The sequence below is a fragment of the Didymella exigua genome (assembly GCF_010094145.1).
Source record: "Didymella exigua CBS 183.55 unplaced genomic scaffold M421scaffold_38, whole genome shotgun sequence".
NCBI classification, from domain to species: domain Eukaryota; kingdom Fungi; phylum Ascomycota; class Dothideomycetes; order Pleosporales; family Didymellaceae; genus Didymella; species Didymella exigua.
This window is the reverse complement of record NW_022984812.1, coordinates 71,621-92,343: the sequence shown is the minus strand read 5'-3', so window position 1 is coordinate 92,343 and position 20,723 is coordinate 71,621. Positions and strand designations below refer to the sequence as shown.

The 20,723-nt window shown below is 56.6% G+C and overlaps 8 protein-coding genes across 8 annotated transcripts; 1 reads left to right on the top strand and 7 right to left on the bottom strand.

Annotated features, from left to right (window-relative positions):
• Positions 1-1,373: 1,373 nt before the first annotated feature.
• On the bottom strand, positions 1,374-2,771 carry M421DRAFT_103763 (NADPH dehydrogenase; the record flags this gene model as incomplete). Its single annotated transcript, XM_033586936.1, has 1 exon — positions 1,374-2,771. One exon carries the CDS (start codon positions 2,769-2,771, stop codon positions 1,374-1,376), a length of 1,398 nt encoding a protein of 465 aa, XP_033444688.1.
• Positions 2,772-3,291: 520 nt separating this feature from the next.
• Positions 3,292-3,615, bottom strand: M421DRAFT_72401 (uncharacterized protein; the record flags this gene model as incomplete). The annotated part of the gene is made up of 2 exons (XM_033596876.1): positions 3,292-3,492; positions 3,541-3,615. 2 exons carry the CDS (start codon positions 3,613-3,615, stop codon positions 3,292-3,294), a joined length of 276 nt encoding a protein of 91 aa, XP_033444687.1.
• Positions 3,616-4,009: 394 nt separating this feature from the next.
• Positions 4,010-6,354, bottom strand: M421DRAFT_103761 (NAD(P)-binding protein; the record flags this gene model as incomplete). The annotated part of the gene is made up of 4 exons (XM_033586935.1): positions 4,010-4,893; positions 4,950-5,109; positions 5,331-5,855; positions 5,905-6,354. 4 exons carry the CDS (start codon positions 6,352-6,354, stop codon positions 4,010-4,012), a joined length of 2,019 nt encoding a protein of 672 aa, XP_033444686.1.
• Positions 6,355-6,631: 277 nt separating this feature from the next.
• On the bottom strand, positions 6,632-9,145 carry M421DRAFT_72411 (tRNA ligase; the record flags this gene model as incomplete). The annotated part of the gene is made up of 1 exon (XM_033596877.1): positions 6,632-9,145. One exon carries the CDS (start codon positions 9,143-9,145, stop codon positions 6,632-6,634), a length of 2,514 nt encoding a protein of 837 aa, XP_033444685.1.
• A 388-nt stretch (positions 9,146-9,533) lies between these two features.
• On the bottom strand, positions 9,534-12,337 carry M421DRAFT_402177 (uncharacterized protein). The gene has a single exon (XM_033590233.1). The coding sequence runs from the start codon at positions 12,329-12,331 to the stop codon at positions 9,764-9,766; it is 2,568 nt and encodes an 855-aa protein (XP_033444684.1). The 5' UTR covers positions 12,332-12,337; the 3' UTR covers positions 9,534-9,763.
• A 468-nt stretch (positions 12,338-12,805) lies between these two features.
• Positions 12,806-13,937, top strand: M421DRAFT_278746 (uncharacterized protein). The gene is made up of 4 exons (XM_033588887.1): positions 12,806-12,952; positions 13,045-13,079; positions 13,167-13,281; positions 13,719-13,937. Exons 1-4 carry the CDS (start codon positions 12,900-12,902, stop codon positions 13,852-13,854), a joined length of 339 nt encoding a protein of 112 aa, XP_033444683.1. The 5' UTR covers positions 12,806-12,899; the 3' UTR covers positions 13,855-13,937.
• A 2,206-nt stretch (positions 13,938-16,143) lies between these two features.
• On the bottom strand, positions 16,144-16,578 carry M421DRAFT_278692 (uncharacterized protein). Its single transcript, XM_033588885.1, has one exon. It carries the CDS (start codon positions 16,481-16,483, stop codon positions 16,247-16,249), a length of 237 nt encoding a protein of 78 aa, XP_033444682.1. The 5' UTR covers positions 16,484-16,578; the 3' UTR covers positions 16,144-16,246.
• M421DRAFT_278709 (HLH transcription factor) lies at positions 16,579-18,916 on the bottom strand. The gene is made up of 2 exons (XM_033588886.1): positions 18,431-18,916; positions 16,579-18,284 (listed from the first exon to the last, which is right to left on the bottom strand). The coding sequence occupies exons 1-2, from the start codon at positions 18,435-18,437 to the stop codon at positions 16,675-16,677; spliced, it is 1,617 nt and encodes a 538-aa protein (XP_033444681.1). The 5' UTR covers positions 18,438-18,916; the 3' UTR covers positions 16,579-16,674.
• Between the last annotated feature and the right edge of the window lie 1,807 nt (positions 18,917-20,723).

Below are 20,723 nucleotides of genomic sequence, written 5' to 3'. Positions count from 1 at the left end.
TGTTCAGGTTGACGACCATGGGATGGTAATCGATGTCGTGTTACGGCCCAGAATCTTCGTGGTGAGGAGACCTGTAGACGCTGAGAAATAAATCCAGGTAAGGTGAAAGCCCTCTGCGTCTCTTGAGCTTCTGTTCGAGAGGTATATTTAGGTCGATGCAATTCCTGCATCCGTTCAGCCTGGACGTGGAGCGTCGAGGAACAAAGCCCGGCGTAGCATAGGGTCGCTCCCCGGGAGACCCGCCCTCCAAGAGGTGCAGACTTGTTGAAAGTGGGTGAGGTCGATGAAAGGAAGGTGACGCCACACGGACTGAAGAACTCCCGGGGGCAGGGTGCCGATCGGCGTGCCGGCGGTGATTGTCGCCATCTTGTCGTGGTGGTGCCAAATTTCGGCAAGTGATGGTGAGTACAGGTTGAAACAGGAGTGCTGAGATTTTAATTAGCAAGACTGCGTTTGATTGACCATGGAAGGATGTGGAGAGAAACAGCGATATGAAGTGAAGCGATTCGCACCTTCTAGCAGCTTTACGACGACACGACCAGCTAAGATTTTGAATCACCTCAGTTGTGGACCTTACTCCTTACAATACATGAGTCGGTATTCTATTATATACGTGATAGTTACTGTAAAAGCGCTCTGCACATACGTACTCCCCTCTCACAAGGCTATCTCTCCCTCTGAGCCTCGGTGATGACACCCATATCTCACCACAGCATGCCCTCAGCTCCAAGTAAGTAGTTTTGACAAAATCTCTCAATATCCGCACCACATCCCACACAGTGACTCCGCTAGGTCGAAATGCCAGAGCCCGCGTAATCGCCAGTCTCCATATTGTCGACATGCCACTTGATGTTCACTCAGATCTCTTCAACTTCGGGATACAACCATCGCGCCCTCCCAGTATTCTCCTTTACCGATTGGCTTTCGCGTCACTGATAATCCGCATGGTTTGCATACCTGTCGGTATCAGATCATATTCGGCATCTCTTTGTTCTGAAGACAACACGCTCACACTATACCTCTTCGCAGTGCTCATCAACTACATCCCACGCTTCTCCTTATCTTGAAGGCCACGAGTCAGGCATTCAAACACCAACAGTGCTTTCAGAGGTTCTGGCTGTTGTCTCCGCCTAGACCTACCTGTCCTTTACGCGTGCCGTCGACATAGGCGGATGACGGGGGTTATATCTGTCCCGCACTCATTCTTGTATCGTCTGGGCTTTGTACAACGCACACGAATGTCTGATATTATATATGACCGAAGCCCTCCGCGTGGGACCTGATGTTTGCAATCTCAGTAGGTATTCTATAACAGCAGCTGTCATCTAAAGCACCAATCGTCAGTCTAAATCTAACCCGCTACAAAGTCATTCCTACAACTTGGGGAAGCGCACGCGCAGGAACTGATTCGGCCACGCGACTTCAACGCCCAACTGGTGTGCGACACGGAGCACCCACTCGGGCTCGCGCATGAACTGTCTCGCGACCAGGATGACGTCGGCCTGGGGTTCGGTTCCGTTTCGGGGCTCCAGCATGGCTACTGCGGTGTGTGCTTCGTTTGCGATTTGTGTCTGCTGGGCCGGGGCGCCGCCTTCTTCGACAATGTCGCGCGCCTGCTCGGCTTCGGTGATCAGGCCGACTGCGCCGATGAAGAGATTGCCGCCGTCCTTTTTGACTTCGTCCCTGATGCGTGCGGCGATTCGTGTCTGGTAGTCTTTGGTGTCGAACGGGTTGAGCTTCTGGTGCACGACGTTTCCTCCGCTGCTGACGTCGAGGAGATCTACGCCCATGCGCGCGACGATCTTTGCTAGACGGATCGAGCTCAACACGTCCCAGCTGCCGTGCTTCTTGCCCAGGTCCGTCTCCTCCATCCACTCGGTCGCGCTGATGCGGAGGTACAGCGGCATCGACTCCGGGATGACAGAGCGGATGGCCTGGATAATCTCCAGCAGCAACCTGCTCCTGTTCTCAAAGCTGCCGCCATACGCATCCGTCCTCTGATTCGTAATCGGGCTGAGGAACTGATGGATGAGATACCCATGCGCGGCGTGGATTTCAATAACATCCACACCAGCCTTGACGCTGCGCTGCGCCGCACTGGCCCAATCCCGCACCAGCTCGCCAATCTCCTTCTCGCTCAGCGCCCGCGGCGCCCAGTACCCGCCCGCGTCATCGTCGAGCCTCCTCTCGTCCCACGTCCACTCCTCGCCGCCCATGGGCCCGACTACGTTCCCCGGCCAGCCCCCCGCGGCCTCGCTCGCGCGCACGCTCACCTTCCTCTTCCCGCCGCTGGTGCGCTGCGCCCCCGCGATCCAGGGCGCGCATGTGCTCGCCTTGCGGCCGGCGTGGGCGAGTTGGATCGCGCTCAGCGCGCCCTGGGACTTGATGAAGTCGCTCACGCGTCTCAATGCTGGGATCTGCGCATCGCTCCATATCCCGGGGCAGTTGGGTGATATTCTCCCGTTTGGCTGGACGCCGGAGGCTTCGATCATCACGAGGGCTGCGCCTTTCAGGGCGTAGTGGCCGAGGGTTGCGATGTGGTAGTCTGTCAAGGCGCCAGTTGCGTTCCCGTGGGATGCGGTGCTGTACTGGCACATGGGGGCGACGAGGATGCGGTTGCGGAGGGTGGTGCCGCGGATGGTGAGCGGTTGGAACAGTTTTGGCGTCTTGGTGGACGATGAAGCTGCGGGTGTGCCTGGAGAGGTGACGTGCTGGGGCGTGAAGTACTCCAGGTCGGGCACGCCGACGTTCAGATCAGGAGGCGGTGCCATTTTGAATTCTTTTTCTTTTACAGTAGAGGCTGTATTCTTGGTTCAACGTCGGAGATACAGTAGAGATGGTCGGCGGTGTAGTTGGGTGAACGTCGAGATGGCGCCGATCGTCAAGTCAGGGGAACACTCGCGCTTTAGAAGAGACGTTGGAGGATACGTGGTGTCTGAGGCCCATCAATTTTCACGTACGCAAGTGCGCGATGTTGTTGATTTGTAAGTTGCTAGGAAGGGAAGGTGAGTACTTCGTATCCCCAGTGATGCCGAGGTTCGCTTGCGGCCTCCCGCGGCCTGGGACGTATTCAGGTCGCCCTTTGTATTGACGAGCTTCAACCTAGATTCGTGTCCAAGACGTACCCTCTGCGCGTCAGCTGGGCACAATACATTCGCATTCCCCCCAAAACTCCAAATCACACACCATCACCCATCACCCATCACCCATCATCCATCACTCATCACACAACACTCATCACACAACAAACACACTCCAAATCAGTCATTCCCAATAGTATTGCCAATTCATCTACTGCTTCTTGCTCTCCGCACCCTCCTTCTGCATGCCCTCACACCCCACAAGATTCCCTGCGGCCTGCTCGACGCCGCCAAGGCCCTGGTTCGCATCGCGGTTCTCGCTCGCAGCCTTCATGGCGTCGATGGCTTGGTTCTTGTCCTGCTCGCCTGACGTGGCCCAGGCTTGGTTGCCCGTGACGGAGCCGACGGTCGCCTGTGCTGTTAGCTCTGTGAGGGTGTAGGAAGGGATGGGAAGACGAACCTCAGCGGCGCCCTTGACGTATTGCGCGTGTCCCGCGATCAGGCCGGGGTTCTCGGTGTTGTTGCTCTTGTCCATTTGGCTGGGTGCAGACATGTTGGCGTGTGTAGGTGTAGTGGTAGATTGTCAGAGGTTTGAGTACAAGAGCTGTTGGGCAGGGATTCGAGTCGCGGTTCGAGTCGTTGTTCGAGTCGTTGTTCGAGTCGTGGTTCGAGTCGTGGTTCGAGTCGTGGTTCGAGTGTCTGTGTACAAGAGGCGTGACCATCGAGGTTGCGTATATGAAGGCGACTTGAAGTGACTACGTCATCGGTTCTGCATCACTAAATCCCGCCACTACGCGTGGGTCACAAGGCTGCGCGACTGTAAACCTAGCGCACGCAACACTGCCGCTTTTTGGACTGAGAGCTGATTGGAAAGTGTGCTGTATCAACATGTCGACAGATTGGGGGGTCCATATTCACGACACACAGCCCTAATACGTCGACGGAAACACAGCCATCCTCCCCCCATCCGTGACCTGCACAACGCCGTTCATATACGCCCCCGCCCTGCCCACCATGAAAAGCACCAGGCCTGCAATGTCACTCACATCCCCCATCCTGCCCTGCGGGATCTGCCCCGTGCCGTACACCAGCGAATTCGCGCTGGTCATCTCGCTCGGATACGGCCCGGGCGCGATGACATTGCTGCGCACCCCCCACTCGGCAAGGAACGTGGCCATGATCTTGCCCAGCTGCGCAGCCGCGGCCTTGGTCGCGTTGTACGCCAGCCCCGCGCTGATCCAGCGCATGTACGCCGCCACCGAGGCGACGGTGATGATGTGCGCCATGCGGTCGTCGGCGGCGTCGACGGCGAGGGCGCCCAGCTTCGATGTGTCGCGGGATCGCGCGGTGCCGGCGCCTGTGACGCGGCCCGGCGCCCAGCCGCGGCGGGAGTTGGCTGCTTCGAGCAGGGGGAGGAAGAGCGCGGAGACGGCGACGACGGCCTTGGTGTTGATGTCAAAGGCTTGCGTCCACGAGGGGGTTTCCATGTCGAGGAGCATGGCGTCGCGGACGGCGGTGATGGATTGCGCGGCGTGGATGGGCTGGCCTGATTTGGGGCCGAGGACGCCTGCGTTATTGACGAGGACATCTACGTAGCCAGTCTCCTGCTCGATCTGGGCGACGGCTTTCTTGATGCTGTCGAGGTCTGTCACGTCTGCAGCGATGGCCGAAAGGACGTTGGACGACTTCGGCGCCGCGGGCGACGACTCGAGTTTGGCAATGGCATCGTCGAGGACGTTCTTGCGGCGGCCGATGATGTAGATTTTCGAGGCACCATTCTGGTGCAGAGCCGCGGCGATTGCGAGGCCGATGCCTTGAGGCTGTTAGAGAGACGACGGCGGGGTAGCTTTGGACCTCACTCAAGCTTACCAGAACCCCCGCCTGTGACTACGACAACAAGTCCGCTGGCCGAGAAAAGCGAGCTGGGGCTGATCGGCGATAGAACATCCATGGTTTGTTGTGTTGCAATTGAGTTGGACGGTTGTTTGCGAGGAACCGCAGAGTACGCCGAGTACGGTGCTCTCGTTTGCTGCTTACAGATGCGGACTAATTGATGGCGTCACTGGCAGTGAAGCTGCGGGAACAGCAATCGAACCACAGGCGCGCATGTCCAATCGTGTCTTGGTATTGATGGGTATCTCTCGTGCATGTCGTCTCCCGGTCCCTCTCCCACATGTCCCACATGTCCAACACTGGCTGGACCAGTTGTCTTCACCCAATGGCCCTCAACTCCTAGTTCAGTGAACCCACGATCCTCAGGCCCTGCTCCTCCTGCGAGTAGGCCAGCACATAGCGGCACGGGTGCCAGCTGACCACCTGGCTCGCCTTCTGCACACTGATTTCGTGCACGACCTCGCCCGTCTCGACGTGCGCAATCCTGATCTTCTTGTCGTCCTTGTCGTCGCTGCCGGCCGTCATGTAGCTGCCGTCGAAGCTGAAGTCGACGCTCTTGACCGGCGCCCGGGTGAGGTCCAGCGTGCGCACGCAGATCCATTCCTGCGTGTCCCAGAGCGAGACGAGCGCGTCGCCGCCGCCGGCTGCGAGGTATTCGCCCGACGGCGACATGCTGATGGCGTAGCACGAGGACGTGTGCGCGTTGAGGCTGAGCACGGGGTCAAAGGACGGGTAGTCGACGGCCTTGATGCTGCCGTCGCCCGACGTGAGGAAGAGGTGCGCGCCGGACCAGTCGAAGACGCACTGGTTGGTCTGGCCGGGCTGGCGCTGCTCCGAGAGTATGCCGAGCGCGGCGCGGTCGATCGAGACGAGAACATTGTCCTGTCGCGGTCAGCACAGCGACGGCGGCGTGTGGGGGGTTCGAGCGAACCTTCCGCCCTGCGACAATCGCGCTGCCGTCTGGTGTCCACGCGAGCGTGAACGGCTGCTCGCCGACCTTCACTTCGCCCACGCTGGCTTTTGAGCGAATGTCCCAGAACCGGACCATGCCGTCGGTGCTGCAGCTCGCGAGCTCGTTCTCGTTGATTGGGTGGAACGCGACGCGCTCGAGCTGTATCGACGCAGGCACGCCTGGCGTGCGCAGCTCCGTCGAGTGCTTCACGTTGGTCCTCTCGGGATTCCAGATGCGGATCGTGCGGTCTGCGGCGCCCGTCGCTATGAACGTGCCTGACGTGTTCCAGCTCAGCGTGCGAATGTAATGCGCCGCCGCAACGGGCGCATTGGGGCGGACACCATCGACGTACGCTGACGTCTTGAGTCGCGAGAAGGCGGCAGAAAAGGACGATTTCCCAAGCGGCCGGGCGCGTGAGGGAGGCGCCATGAGCGATACGTTTTACGTGTGTGGCCTGACTTGTGCTGCAAGCTTCGGCGCAGCGCGTGTTGAGAAGCTCGAGGCAGGGTCCACGAGAAACTGCCTGTGACGTCGACGGCCTGCGGCTGCCCAGACTCGCGCCAAGGACAAAATCGAAATAGAGAGGTGCTTGTTAGGTGGGGCAGGAATGATTCAAGCTGCTTGGCAGATGCGAGATTTCATTTGTTGTATTTTGATTCTTACTGCAAGATCAGACTCGCGGTGCTTCTCACTGCTTGCCACTGTCCTACAACCGACCAAGCACACCACGGACGCTACCATCAAGCACCACATTGCCCTTGACAGTGAGCTCACCAATCCCCGTCGCAGCGCCAGAGCCCTCGTTCAACCAGCGCTGCAACAGATCGTTGCTCTCCTTCGGCTTGATGCTCTGATTGGCCGTGCCAACAGTGACGTGCGCAACCGGGTTGACACTCTCGAAAGCAACGTCTTCAGTCGACGCACCTGCTTCGCTCTCAACCCTGAACGTGCTCGAGCCGTTGAGGCGCACCACGAAGCACATGATGCGGTCGTCCCAGATCAACCGCTCCATGAACACACCGCACTTGCCTAATTCCGCTTCCCAACCACCGCCATTCTCAGCTCTTGTCTGAATGGAATCGCTGAGCTTGATGAGCTTGTCCCAGTATGGCTGGTTCTGCGCTGCCGAGGCGCGGTGAATCAGCGTGACGTGGAACTCATTCTGAATACGGCGCTGCTGCTTCATCTGGTTGTAGAGACGCGCACTCTCGGGATCTTTGCCGTTGAATACGCTGTCGAGGATCGAGCTGACTCGAGATGTGTTCAGCTTCACGGAGAAGTACTCCATGCGAGGCGCCTTCGTTGCCCTACCCCCGCTCTGTGCCTGTTTCTTTCCGTTCGCCACTCCTCCCTGGTTCTTCTGCATGTTGTTGAGCTGCTGATTCTTGGGGCCGCCCCGGGACAGATCCATCTTGAAGTCGGGCGTGTAGTCGTGCAGCGCCCACTGGATCGCTTCATCCATATCAGTATCCGTCGGCATGTCGCGACCTTCAAACAGCGCAGGATATGTCTCAAACATCCTACTGATGACCGTCTCTAGGTTCTGCCGTGAGTCGAGGACCGGGTCAATGTTGATGACAAGGTCGAAGAGGTCATCAGGAGCTTCTGACGGGTCGAGAGGCTGGAAGCGGTGCATGAAGCCCTCCATGATCTCGATAATCTCGCCCGGTCCCTTCGAGCCTGCCTGGATCGTCTGATGGTTGTCACCGCGGTCAAGTACACGCTTTCGTGTGGCGTCTCGGATCGCATTGTAGTTAGAGCGCTCGTGCACGTAGTGAAGCGCGACGAAGCGTGCGTCTTTGACAGTTCGCGAGATGTCGTTCATGATCTGGTCTCGCTCGCGCTTCTGATGGTTGTTGCGATCGGCGATCACAACAGGATTGGTGATGAGCAACGATGAGATGGTATCGGCGAAGATCTGGCCTCGACCCTTCTTCGCCTTCACGTTGTCATTCTGGAAGTGGCCCCAACCGAACAGCTTCACGAGTGCGAGAGCAATGGTCGTCTTGCCACAGCCAATGGTCGCGATAGGAACCATGATGATGTTCCTGTTCACTGCCTTGCTCTCCTGTGCGCCTGCGTTCAGCTCCTGCTGGATAATCTCCGCGCCAGTCGTGCCGCGTGCGGCCAAGAACTCATCACGCAGCTTAATGATACCATGGTTCTGCCCGTACGCCTGAGCCAATCCAGGATTCTGCACAAACCTCCTGCGCGCGAAATCACAGTACTCCTCGGTGATGGCCTTGTGCTTCTTGTACCGTGGGGGCTTGCCCGCGATCATGGCCTTGGTGCACTCACGCCATTGCCTGTACATAAGATATGGCTCCTCGAACTTGTATTTGAAGAACCAGTCCTCGTATGGGGCGCCCTCGGCGGCTCGCGCCTGGCATCGAATGACAAAGCCCTCGGTGTCGCGTCCGTTGTAGCTGCCAGTCTCGGCGACCTTATCCAGGAACGTCTTGACCTTGGTGATGTCGTCCTCCATGACATAGACGACCTTCTTCATGCCCCAGTCATCTGCAAACTTATCGACCAAACGCCCAGGGTATGTCGCAAATTCAGGAAGGTTGAGGTTGATGCCATGGACGTACAACCCTGCCTGGTCGGGGGTATAGGCCAGAACGTGTTCCTCGAACTCATCGTCGCACAGCTCGGCCACCAGCGTCGCGTTCATTGCCCGCAGGGTCCGCGCGAGATCCTGCTTTGTCCTTCCCACTGCTGCAATGTGCCTCTCCACCCACCGCTCACCTGCCATGGCATGGGTGAGCGCGACATCGCCGCGTGCCCCTGTAGAGTGCTTGCTGCAGACCAGCAGAGTGTCGTCGTCAAGACCAGAGACGAAGATGATGCACCCGTTCTCCTTCACACTCAACTCGTATGGGCCCCGTGTGTTCTGCTCGACATTGTTCCACTCTGTCTTCCTGACCTCACCGTGGTTGAAGAACTTGTCGTATCCCCGGACGGCGATCTCGTCTTGTCCCTGAAGGTTCTTGTATGTGAAGAGGCCTCGAGCGTATGTAGGAAGGTGCTCTTTCTTGTAGTCCCAGTCGTTCATCTTCCACGAGTCCACTGTCCGGCCGCTAGGCAGCGTGAATGTGTGTTTTTTGACGGAAAAGCCGTCTTTCCCCTTCTTGCCCTCATGCATCTGCAATGAGTGGATGAGGTTCGTGATCTCCTTCGGGTCCTGGGCAACGAACGGTGCGCGGTCGCGGTGCGCCATGATCGCGATTGTGTTGAGTCTGGCGGCGGAAAGGAACGGTATGCGCGTTAGACTTTAAGGTGTACGCAATGTCTGAGGAAGAAGCAGATGTCAGCTCGAAGCGGGGAGAGTTTGAGGAAGGAAACTGCCATACAGGCAGCAACAACAAACAAAACACACAATAACGATGACTCAAGCAAAGGCGGCTACTCACGCTATGTGTGCTGCAAAATACGAGCGAAAAGAATGGCGCAGTCGCGTGAATGCGGTAGGATTTGCAGCGACAATGATTTTGGTCGCATTTAACGAGGCGATGAGATCAGAGTGGCTGCCTGAGTGGCTGAGGAATCGCGGGGCATTTCACTCGAAGGCGCAGCAATTGAACAGCAAAACCATCACAACAACTCTGGTGAGGGGTCCAAGTTATGCGTTAGCTAAGCTCTGGTGACGAGTAGAAATTCGCCTTCAACGCAAAACAACTGTACTCTTTAAGAATTGGTTTTCTCGCGAGCCTGCACATATACACCGACGACCTCATATATGTAGGAACTCTACGGCTGATGACCGATTTTCTCTGCGACGCGAGAGGCTGAGCAAGCCCGACTGAAGCTGCGTCGAGTCCACATTCAGTTTGGTGATCTACCAGTGCCTGACAACGACCAGCCATCCCTTTTCCCTTACAGCATTGAACAGCACAGCAACCCGCTTCCTCTTCAACCCTTCCCTAGGCGCGACATCCTCAATGGCATGCTTCCCGTCCAAGTGCCTCAACAGCATCGGCCACTGCTCCCTGAGCTCTTCACCTGAGATGCCCATCATTCCATCTGTGTGCTTTGGTGGACTGGGATTGTTGATTGGATACGAAGGGTGGCGAGGATGATGGTGGTCGATCTCTTCGAATGTCTTGCCGATTGCCTCAAGCCAGCGAGCCTCGACACTGGACGCTTTCTGTGGGCTGAGGATCACGCTAGGTTTGAAGAGGTGCGGTTGTGGTACGAGATCTTCTTCGACCCGGAGAGGTGGCGAGTTCGCGGCGTTAAGGGACGGTGAAGTAGGCTTGGGATGTAGCGGGCTCGGTTTGTGCACTTTGCTGTTATGAGGCAGAAGATGTGATGGTGAGTCGGGACGGCCGGCAGGGTTGAGAGCAATTGTCGTGCGCTGGCTGCTGTTGCTCCCTGCGTCAGATGCTGGTCGAGCTGGAGAGCCACGATGATGTTGCGTAGAGCTGGTGGCTGTGATGCGAGGGCTAAGTATCGTGCTGGACTCCATCTCTTCAGAAGTATCAGCGCTTCTATCTCGGCGCCACTTCATTGGTGTAAGTGGCCTCGCTGTATGGTCAGACAGCAAGCTCGATCGCTTATCAGAGAACAGCGATGCGTTCACGGATCCCGTCTCACTGGCGAGCTCTTTCCTCGCTTCTTCAGCTTTCTTGATTCGCTCCTCTCGCTCCAAATCTACAGCTACTTGAGCTTTGATCTCAGGAGTGACACGAATCCAGGCAAAAGTCCTTAATTGTGTGACCCAACCGCCTCGCATTAGCCATGCTAAGACTTCGAGGTATGTATCTCTATGCTCGTACGTCGGGATGAAACTCTTGTAGATTCGGGGAGTGCCTGACAATAGACTCAAAAACTTTGGTAACGACGGAAGAGTGGGAAAGTGCCGTGCAAAGTTCGAGGCAGCAGCAGGGAGGTAGTTCATATCTGCGTTTGGAGACACGACATACGTGTCACGCTGCGATATAGGATCGATCAGTCGGGCGCGCCGCCAATACACAAGATGGGAGGCGATATACTCCATGTCCTGGCTTGAGATGTTGTGTTTCCTTGATATCTTCAGCAAAGACTTTGTGGGTACAATCCGGCGGATCAACCCAGCAATCGCTGCTCCATTTTCTGATGACTCCCCACCAAGGTCTTTGATCAGAACCTCAGGATCCTCGAGTAAAAGAAGTGATGCATGTTGTGTCATGGGTGCTTCTTCTCCGTCTAGTACAACATTGGACGTCGTTAGCCAGAGACCTGGCATCTGCGGCTCAAGTGCGTTTGGTAGATATGGTGTCGACATCGCCTGGGGGATTTGAAACGAGGTGTTGAAAGTAGCATCGAAGTGTATGTGCGCAATCTTGTCATTCGAGATAGCATCGTACAGTACGGCTAGCGACTTGGCCAACGGCGAGATAGCGAGGAGATTTTTCCACGTCACACTGATCGACTCCCCGTTTTCTTTCGCACGCTGCTTGATGTCGATGATGCGCTTCGATTCCTTCCACACATACTGGAACCTCGCCTGCTCGTACTTCAAAGCCTTTGCGTACTTCCGTATCACGTTGTCGTACATCTCCTTCACGCGTCGTTGGTACTCCAGAGCCGGCGGGTTCAACACGAATATAACGTTGAACATGGTCATGTCAGTGTTGTCATCGTGTCCGGCCGTCGAATTACTGCGAGCATCTGATCCTGCCTCAGAAGCCGCGACGGATCCTGGCGCCGACAGCGTATCGTGGCCATAGCCTGGCTCAAATCCTGGAGGATATACGAAAGGTTCTGGTTCAATCTCGTCTTCTGACATCGAGAGGTTTCCTACCAGATCGCCATCTTCGATCTTTTGCAGTTCAGACTTCTTCTTCTTTTTGCGTCTTAACTTTTTCCACAACCCGTCTTCTCTAACGAACATGGGCGCACCCAAGAAGACGATGCTTTCTACACCGAGCTCGAAACGTCTCTTGTTGTAGTCTTCGCTAGGCGTTAGTATCTTCTCAAGAGCGTCCACCTTAAAGCCAAGGACCGAATTCCAATCGTAGTCTCCGCCACGATGTCGCCTGTTTCCATTGTGATCGTCCTCAGTATCTTCTTCGTCGATGGTTTCCTGTCTGCCCCAGCCGCCGATACCGAGCTTTGGTCTATCACGACTTCCGCTGGGTCCGGTCCGCCCAGATCCACGGCCACTTGTGCGGCTGCCCAGTTCCAGGTCATCGTTCTCGTCTGCTTCTGTACTGCTATCCCAATCGCTTTCTGAACTCTCCGAATTAAGACTCGCAGTGGAGCTCTCGTTGCGGTACCACGAGGGGTCTTTGGCTATAGCGAGCGCTGCCGCCGACGGCGAAAGAGGTGGGTAGTGGAAGACCAGACGCGGACCAAGTGAACGCGACTTGGTGACCAGCAAGATAGCGTGGAGATTGGAGGCCGGAGCCAGCGGCAACGCCATCAGGTGGTGTGGAGACGCGCCCGGCAGCGTGCATGCTCAGGGTGGGCGATGCGGAGGTTGGTGGTGGCTTTAGCTGCTTTGGGAATGAAGTCGTCGACTATGAACCAATCTTTTCTGTATTCTTCACAAGTGATTAAACAGGGTCTCCTAGTCGTTTCGACCTTGCTGAAGCTATATGGCTGCTATGTAGGCCTTGCCGCAAGTCAGTGGTGTTCGAGTAGCTGCCATTATGTCGCAAGCATTGAGCTATGCACTGAGCCACACACGGCTTAGGAAGCCATCGTTGGACATGCTCGAGACGACATATGGTTGATGACGTATCGAGTCTTGCATCTTGATATGAATAATATTATCGTCAAACACGGCGATTTGAGTTGTTGTGCTGCAGAGCCAAGTGATGCAGGGATGGCGCCTCAGTGGGATGCACTGGCCATCGTTCGCGCGCGAGTTTATTCAGAGCTCACTCCACTCCACCAACGCTCCAACACTTCCCCGCTTGAATCGTCCCTACCACCTCACACCAGCAACTATCTTGTCGCAATTCTGGAGCAGACCTTCAATTGACGTCATGGCTTCTTTTGGTGGTGCAGGCCTAGGACAGAAAGTCATTAAGCCCAATCCGTATGTTGTTGCATCTTCCACTGCATTGCGCCACCGGCCTCTTCTTCGGGTCCTCCCTTTGACCATCGACTCAGCTAATTCTGGCTTCGCAGTCCTGAGCGCGGCTCTTTCCCCCTCGATCACGACGGTACGGCTCGCCCATCTACGATACTGCCCGCAATACCCGGCGTTCCTGCCCGTCCACCACATCTCAGTGACTGACGCTACATTCCAGGCGAGTGCAAGGATATAATGCTATCCTACCTCAGGTGTATCAAATCACACCGCGGAACGAACGATTCCGAGTGTCGCAACCTATCAAAGTCATACCTGTCCTGTCGGATGGATCGGTACGTACCGGGTCTGCCTTCCTTCCAACACCGCTTCTGCCCAGCCATGTCGATCTTCTTCTCTCTAAGACGACTCCACTTCTTCAGGAAAGGGAGGGAGAAAAGAGGAGCTTGTCATACCGACCTGTCAAAGTTTTTGGACCAGGTCGTTGGGAACATCGGGGGTTGGGGCTGCAGTGAGGCAAGGGAGAGATACTCCATTTCTCATTCCTCATCAATTGCCAGAACTGAAACGCCAAGTCTGTCCACTCGATCGTTTCCAGCCTCGCCTTGCCCTCGCTGCTTCAATATTGTACTCTGTGGGATCGTTGCCCCTTCAACAGTACCCACGTCTCCACATATCAGCGTCGCACTGCGTCGGCAGCATCCGAACGGAGCTTACCACCGACCTGAGTAGACCTTTCAAGAACGGCTCACTGACTCATTTGTGCTCGTAGGAATCTGATGGCCCCTGACTCGTTCAAGAACCTTGGCTTCGGAGAGAATAGTGACAGCCACCCTACCTCTGCTCCGACTGCAACCCCAGCTCATCCACCGCAACCCCAAGGGCACGATAAGCCCCGCACTTCCTAGATATGCCGATTCAGTACGGAATGAAGGGTCTCGATCACCTATTGATTAGTTCGGCACCAACCGAGCAGCCGAGAAACCACCGACTCACCCTACCTGCTTCCTGGGCACGCCTGCCGTATCAGCCGACGCCAATATCGTCAGCGGGGTTGCAGTGGAGAATACTTGTCTAGGGCTGCAGGAGTGACAGACTACCAACGGCCCCACATCTTTTCACGGACAAGGTAGACCAAAATTCATGTCTCGGCAGTAGAGCGCTGTTGGAAGTAAAGGGATGGTACTGAAGGACGGAGAAGCGAGACACAGCACTGACAGATTGACATATGCTGTAGACGACAGGTTCGTCGTACCAGCTTGCGCCACAACAGGTGAGCACTGCCGACTGAGCAGGTCGCACGGCCTGGGCTTGATCCACAAATGCCCTTCCATATTTGCAATAGGTGCCGACTGCATCTCGCAACGCACACCGAAATACATTGGATTCGATCGCGATCCCTTTGTTGTCGCATAGTTTCCGCTCTCTACCTAATCCAATCTGCCTAGGGGCTTTTCCGCCAGATACCCAACTGTAAACTAAGACAACCATCCCCACAAATCAGATTTGGACGAGATCTTGCCGATCTGCATACAGGAGGGTGCAACGTCGCACAAATTCACTCACTGACACCAACGAACGACCCCTCACCCTCTTCCCCGTACACCAACAAAGCTTCTGCTACGCAAAAGTCTACCAAGCTTTGCGCCCACTGTGCGCCGCAGCTCTGAAACAAACAAGTCCAGATGACGCGATCAGATCCGTGACATCGGTGGCATCACGCAGGCTCACATCGGAACGAGGTCGTGCAAGATGTCGAGCGCCGCTGTGCGATTGACCATCAGTCTTAGACGCTGATACGAGAGATCAAGGCCACGGCTAGGGGCTGCACCGAGCTGCGTCTTAGCGGCAGTAGGCTGTAATGTTAATGCTACAACGCGATATCAGGCACGCAAAGCCGACATCATGGCATCACCAGTATGACCCGCGCATGCCAGGGACTGCAGTCGTGCTGCACATCGCAAGGACTTTCTGATGCAGATGATTGGCGCGCGAGCCGTGGCTGCCGTCGCAATGCCCTGGCCAGTGTACCACACCGTCAACGACGGGCATGTCGCTCAACCAGACCACAGTGGCAACCGGCGTCGTTCAATCCGCCGCAGCATGAGCATGTCCCGGGTGGCAGCATGACAACAACGATTGCACTTGCTCAGCGCACGGAAGGGGAAAGCCCGCACAACAAAAAACCCCTTGTGCAGCACCCAAGCGACACGCAAACCCCGACCCAGATGACTCTCCCCCATCCCCCCAACCCCCATCGCATAATGTGCATACCCCCTTTCTCCACCAGTCTCGTGCCCACCCCCCCACCCTCGTCCTCCGCGTCCTCCATGGACGCCCAGGCCCCCTTCCCAGACCCGCCCCGACCTCACGCTTCCCTCATGACCAGCGCTTGTCTACTTGCACGGATTGCGGCGTGTGCATCGCACAAGTGAGATAACCGGACACCACCGGGCACGGCAGCTGTCACCCCGCAAAGAAATCTAGCTGCATGACCATTTGATTCGAGCGGGGAGCCACATGTCTTGCTGCGCGTCATCATGGTCGCGAGGGCTTCTGGCCTGGCGGGAATGGTGGAGTCTCCGTCTGCGTCTGCGTCGTGTTGGTGAGAAAGTCGCGTACGCAGACTTGGTACAATGAAGTAGACAGTGAAAATGCTGCACTGCACGACGCTCGCCTGTTAGCTTCTACTGAACCGGTGGTGCGTCAAGCCAGTGCCGACGTGCCACCAGATCGCGAGCTACTCCTGTGGCGGGCGGCGTAGACGGTGTGCGGCAGCGTAGAGAGTGCTAGGCAGCTATGTTTCACGCGAAGCGGTGGTGGCGCGTGCCCCAAGAAAAAAGACTACGAGACATGTTAGAGTGCGGCGCTGTGTCTCGATTTGTTCAATGCTAGAAGTGATGTCGCGGTCTTGATGTCCGGTGAAGAAAAAAGCAATATCATGCGAGTCATGTTTGCGGAGATGGGTGGATTTGAACGAATACGGGCGCCGTCCTTTGTCGTGGTGGCTTCGGAGCAATCAAAGTGGCCTCGCGGCCTTGACGGAGAAGGTGGCGAGCACGGATCACTTGAAGATCAGGTCTTGATAGCATAGAGATGATTATTGGAGCTAGAGGAATACCACAATAGATCGAAACTGAAACAGCATAAACGCAAACAAGATCGTCCGAAAATACCACAGACAGACAGTCACGGTCCGAAGACTGTGAGACAGCCTGCAGTCTGCTCCCGTATGGTGGAATAACGCACCTTCAACGCCGACTCACGCCTGCCCATGCAATCTGTCAAGCCTGACATACATTATGGAGTAAAGCAAACATGATATGAAAAGATGGAATACTGCGTGTCGTACCGACAAGGCAGATGCCGACCGTATCCAAAGAGAGGATGACCTTCCTCCTTCGTGATGCGGTGTCGGGTGGCGATGTATTGGATACGCCTGATCGGCGGAACATTATGCAATGAGACGGGAGCCATATGAGGCAAGCTGCAGAGTGCGAGCGTCGTCCATCCTTGGCCAGCAGAGATAGGCGACATGCGTCGATCTAATCAACGGGCAGCCGTGGAAATGCCCTCGGTGGACAGATGGGATCCCTCCGCGGGTCGGTCTAGTATGCATCTGCAGGATGCAGGAAAGTGTGCGGGGTATCGCGGGGTATCATGGAATCGAAGAGCCGAGAAGGAGACAAGGAAAGGTACACCGCGAAGGGAACCAAGTCTGTAGCGACTCAACCCATGTCCATGCCGTACTCGTCCTCCTCCTTCAAGGCCTGGTTCGACCAGTATTGTTGCTGGTTGGAGCCGGAGCCACTGCCAGTGCTTTGCATGCCAGGACTGAGGCTCTGAGGCGAGAGACCAGACAAAGTCTCGCCGGCGAGATTGGTGTGCTTGGGTACACGGAGGCCAGAGCCAGGACCGCGGGAGTACCTGAAGGTACCAGCGCCGTTCTTCTCGACGGCTTCGAAGATCTCGGTCTTCATGCGCTTCTCGTCCTCCGTCATCTCGGGCCACTCTTCGCCAGTAGCTTGTCGCAGGCGTGCAGTGAGCTCCTCGTTCTCCTCCATCTTCTTGTACAACATCCACATGAGATCACGAGTCCAGCTGACGGCTCCGTTGAGAATATCTCCCTTGTTCGGGCCCTTGTCCTTCTCTTCCATGGGAAGACCTTGTGTGATGCTGCCAGCCGCTCGTCTGCCGCTACCACCAGCGAGCAATGACGTTGCCTGGGGTGGCGACATACCAGTAGCACCCATTGTCGGTGAGAGAGGGCCGTTATTGTTGATGTGCTTGCGGATCTTCTCATCCTCGAGGCGATGCTGCGGAACAAGACGGGACAAGTCGTGGATACGCTCATTGATATTGTCTCTGCGACGACGCTCAACGAGGTTGTGAGACTCGCGGCGGCGGCGCTTCTTCGCGTCTTGGGTCTGGCCGATGTCGACTTTCGTAGGTAAGGAGGCATGCTTACCGTGCATGACCTCATTGATCTGCTGGTGATGCAGCGACGCAGCGTGAGGCGACTGTGTGGGTGAGTCGATCCAGGAGTGAGCACTGCCGGGTGTGCCTTCCCACTGTCCAGACACGCTCTTCTGGTGACGGTGCATGTTGGTCATGATGGGCTGAGACGCAAAGTTGCCCGAGTCAGGCGTACCAAGGTGCAGACTGGCCATCGCTGGGGTCTTCGGTGACATGGGAGTGCGGGCGTCAGAGCCGGTCCTGCTCATAACCATGCGGTGCCTCATCGAGTTGGCCTGCATGCTGTTTGTAAAGCCCATCCTTGACGGTCCAGACTGGTACTGATTGAAGTCGAACCCCCCAGGGTGCACGAAGGGACTCTGAATAGGCAGATCATCTGGAGTGTTGGAGTAGACTTGGTTCATGTTCGCAGCGTTGGAGTTGGAGTGGAAGAACTCCGGCTGGTTCATGTTGTCTTGGCTGAAGCCATTGGAGAATCCGAGTGAGTCGGCAAGCTCGTCGTCTGCAATATTGGCAGCACCGTGGACGTAGCTGGTAGAGCCAAATTGGCTGTTGATATTCATGCTCCCGCTCATAGTGAGGTTTGAGGGGTCGATTGCACTTCCACTCTCATGAGCGGAGCTGTACTGGGGGTTGTTGAATTGCTGGCTCATGTCGAAACCGTTGTGGTTTCCAAAGCGACCGGAGTTGAACTGCATGTCGTCGACTTCTTCCTTGATGTATGGCTGAGGTGACCCAGTACCAATCATGTTGAAGATGTCAGCGTCTAGAGTGTCGTCAGAGTGGGTGTCCAACCGAAGGTCCAACCGTGCGAGGGTCTTCTGAGGAGAGTAGGATGATGGAGGAGTGAAAAGGGCGTCCGCTTGAGGGACAGTCAGTATGGTCTCGTAGTACATGATGAATGAACCGAGTGGAGAAGAACTGTGGGGGACAAGCAGGGGACTGAAGATGCAATATAAAGGTCGAGGAGACTAAAGGGGTGCATATGACAAAGGAGGCTTCACTTACTTGGCATCACTAGGTTACAGCGATCCCGGGGAATGTAGTGAGGCCGATGGGACCGATGCTGGCTCCCGAACTGTTGGATCTGAAACTTACGGTCTTCCGACCCGGCAAGTGACTAAGGAATGCAGTGCAGTATGATTGCACCACGAGACGGTCTGTGATCCTATAAGAAGGACCCTGGAAGCCGATTGCTATCTTGCGCACAAGGTCACTCAGCAAGCTAGTGCAGTTGCTTGTGGTGCTTGACAGTCACTGACAAGCCGTCGGTGGTATCAGGGCGGACTTGCTCTGGGAGAACCGTCAGTACCGTGGTTCGGTGTGCATAGGGGATCCTTCTGGGAATAAGTGCTCACTAGACTCAGTACAACGTGCAGTAGGTGAATGCACATAAACTGCCTGGCTGGATGCTGTACTGCACAGAGACAGAAATCTCGATTGGGCAGGTGCTGACAGATGTGAAGGGAGGAGTGGAGCAGCGGAGGCCTATTCTGGGAGGCGCTCAGTGCAGGATACGGTGGGCGCTCGTGGCTCTGACGCTCGGATAAGGGCTAAAGGGGAATGTGTCAGCGCAAGAGCCCCTGTCAATGAAATGTTGAGCAGTTCAGAGGTTGGTTGCATGAGTGTGGCACACAACCAGGTAGCGAGCAACAGAGGACGGCAGCGGTACTGCACCCTGGTACTGTGGGGACCGTGGTACAGACAACCAAAGTAGCGAACACAGTCGCACACTACCGCAGTGCCGCTCTTGCAAGGTCCGCGGCTAGCTGTTGCTGCCGGGAGGTGGTGGTGGTGGTGGTGGTGGTGAGGGAAGATGCAAGAGGGTGGGTTGACTCACCGAGCAGAGAGAAGGCGCAACGGTCAGCGTCGAGGACCGTTGGCGGGAGTTCGCGGCGGCTGGTTGCAGCGGCGGGCTCAGCAAACTTGGGCGAGGGCGGCGTGCGAAGATGCGGCTCTGGTGGCACGGGTTTGTTTCCTTTGAGTCGACACGAGGGGTGGCAGAGCGGCCGTGAGTGTGAGGAAGCGGCGGCGGCCTTGTTTGGGCTGATGCAGAAGGCGAGCGCGGTCTGGAGTGCTTTGTGCGACGTGGGTTGAGAATGGTGCTGGGAGTGGAATACGGAGCAGATCGTCGGTATATGGCGGGGAGAGGCTCAAGGGTGGGCGGTGGCCCCGGACCGGAGCTTCCTGAATAACAGGCTGCGGTGCTAGATGGCAGATGCGCAGTGGTGCGGCCAACGCGCCGTCAGAGTAGCGCGCAGTCAGTGAGGGTGCAGCGGTTCGCAGGAGGAGTAACTGGAGCAACTGAGGCGAGGCGACGGGGTCGGGCCACGGTGTGGGATGGCGAGCCCAAAGCAGCCAGAGAAGGCGGTCAGCGCTGAGGCGAGGATCGTGTCGATGTCGCTAGTCGCGTCTGAGCTAGAATACGGCGCCCGCGAATCAGAGTGGCGTGCAGGCGTGAATCGACACCAGCGGGGCGCGCTTGCCGAGCTCGAAACGACGAGGCGAAAAGAAACGGTAGGGCTTGAAGTGTCGCACCTCGCTGCTATTGCGTGTGTCTGCTGTGTGCAGGCGGAGATGGCGGCACCCGCTGTGGTGAGACGGGCTGGCGCTGACGTACGTGAGAGTACAACGCAATGTGTTGTGAAGGGGAAGTCCGGCCCGCGATAGTCCGGGCTGCTAATAGGTAGGTGTATGGGTTGGGTAGGTGAGCAAACGTCTGCCACAGGAGTGAGGTGGGAGATGATGCCGTCTACAAAGTATGCGTGCATGAACCGGCGGCAGAGCGAGCAAGATGGAGTACTACTGCATCCAGTCCGGACGCGACCTCCACCGGTACTTATGTCTACGCTTGCAGTGCAGTGCGGCTCTGACTCGCCTCTCCTGCTCTGGGGGGCTTGCACACATTGCATTGATCAATTACGACTGTGCAGGCACACTGCCCCTGGCCCTCCAGCCCTGTTGGCCTTGGACTGATCATCCGCAGGCACAGTGGGTGGGTGATGGGTACATGTCTTAGAATGGCTTCCAGCAGACGCGTGCAAGCCTACACCAAAGATAGGGCGTGCCCGCTGTGACTCACCAGACTCTCGCAGCACAACAGCCCAGCATATATCGCGGGCGTCGTTACCGTGCAAGTGTAGCGGCGAGCTCGAGCTACTGCAGAGCGTGTGGAAGGTGCTCGCGGAGCAAGAGGTTGATGCTGCAGCGGGAGACGATCCCGCGCTAGGATCCACCGGCTTGCTCCAAGGAACTGAAGCTCACCCATGCTGCACTAACCGCCTTCTCGACACCTCCACGA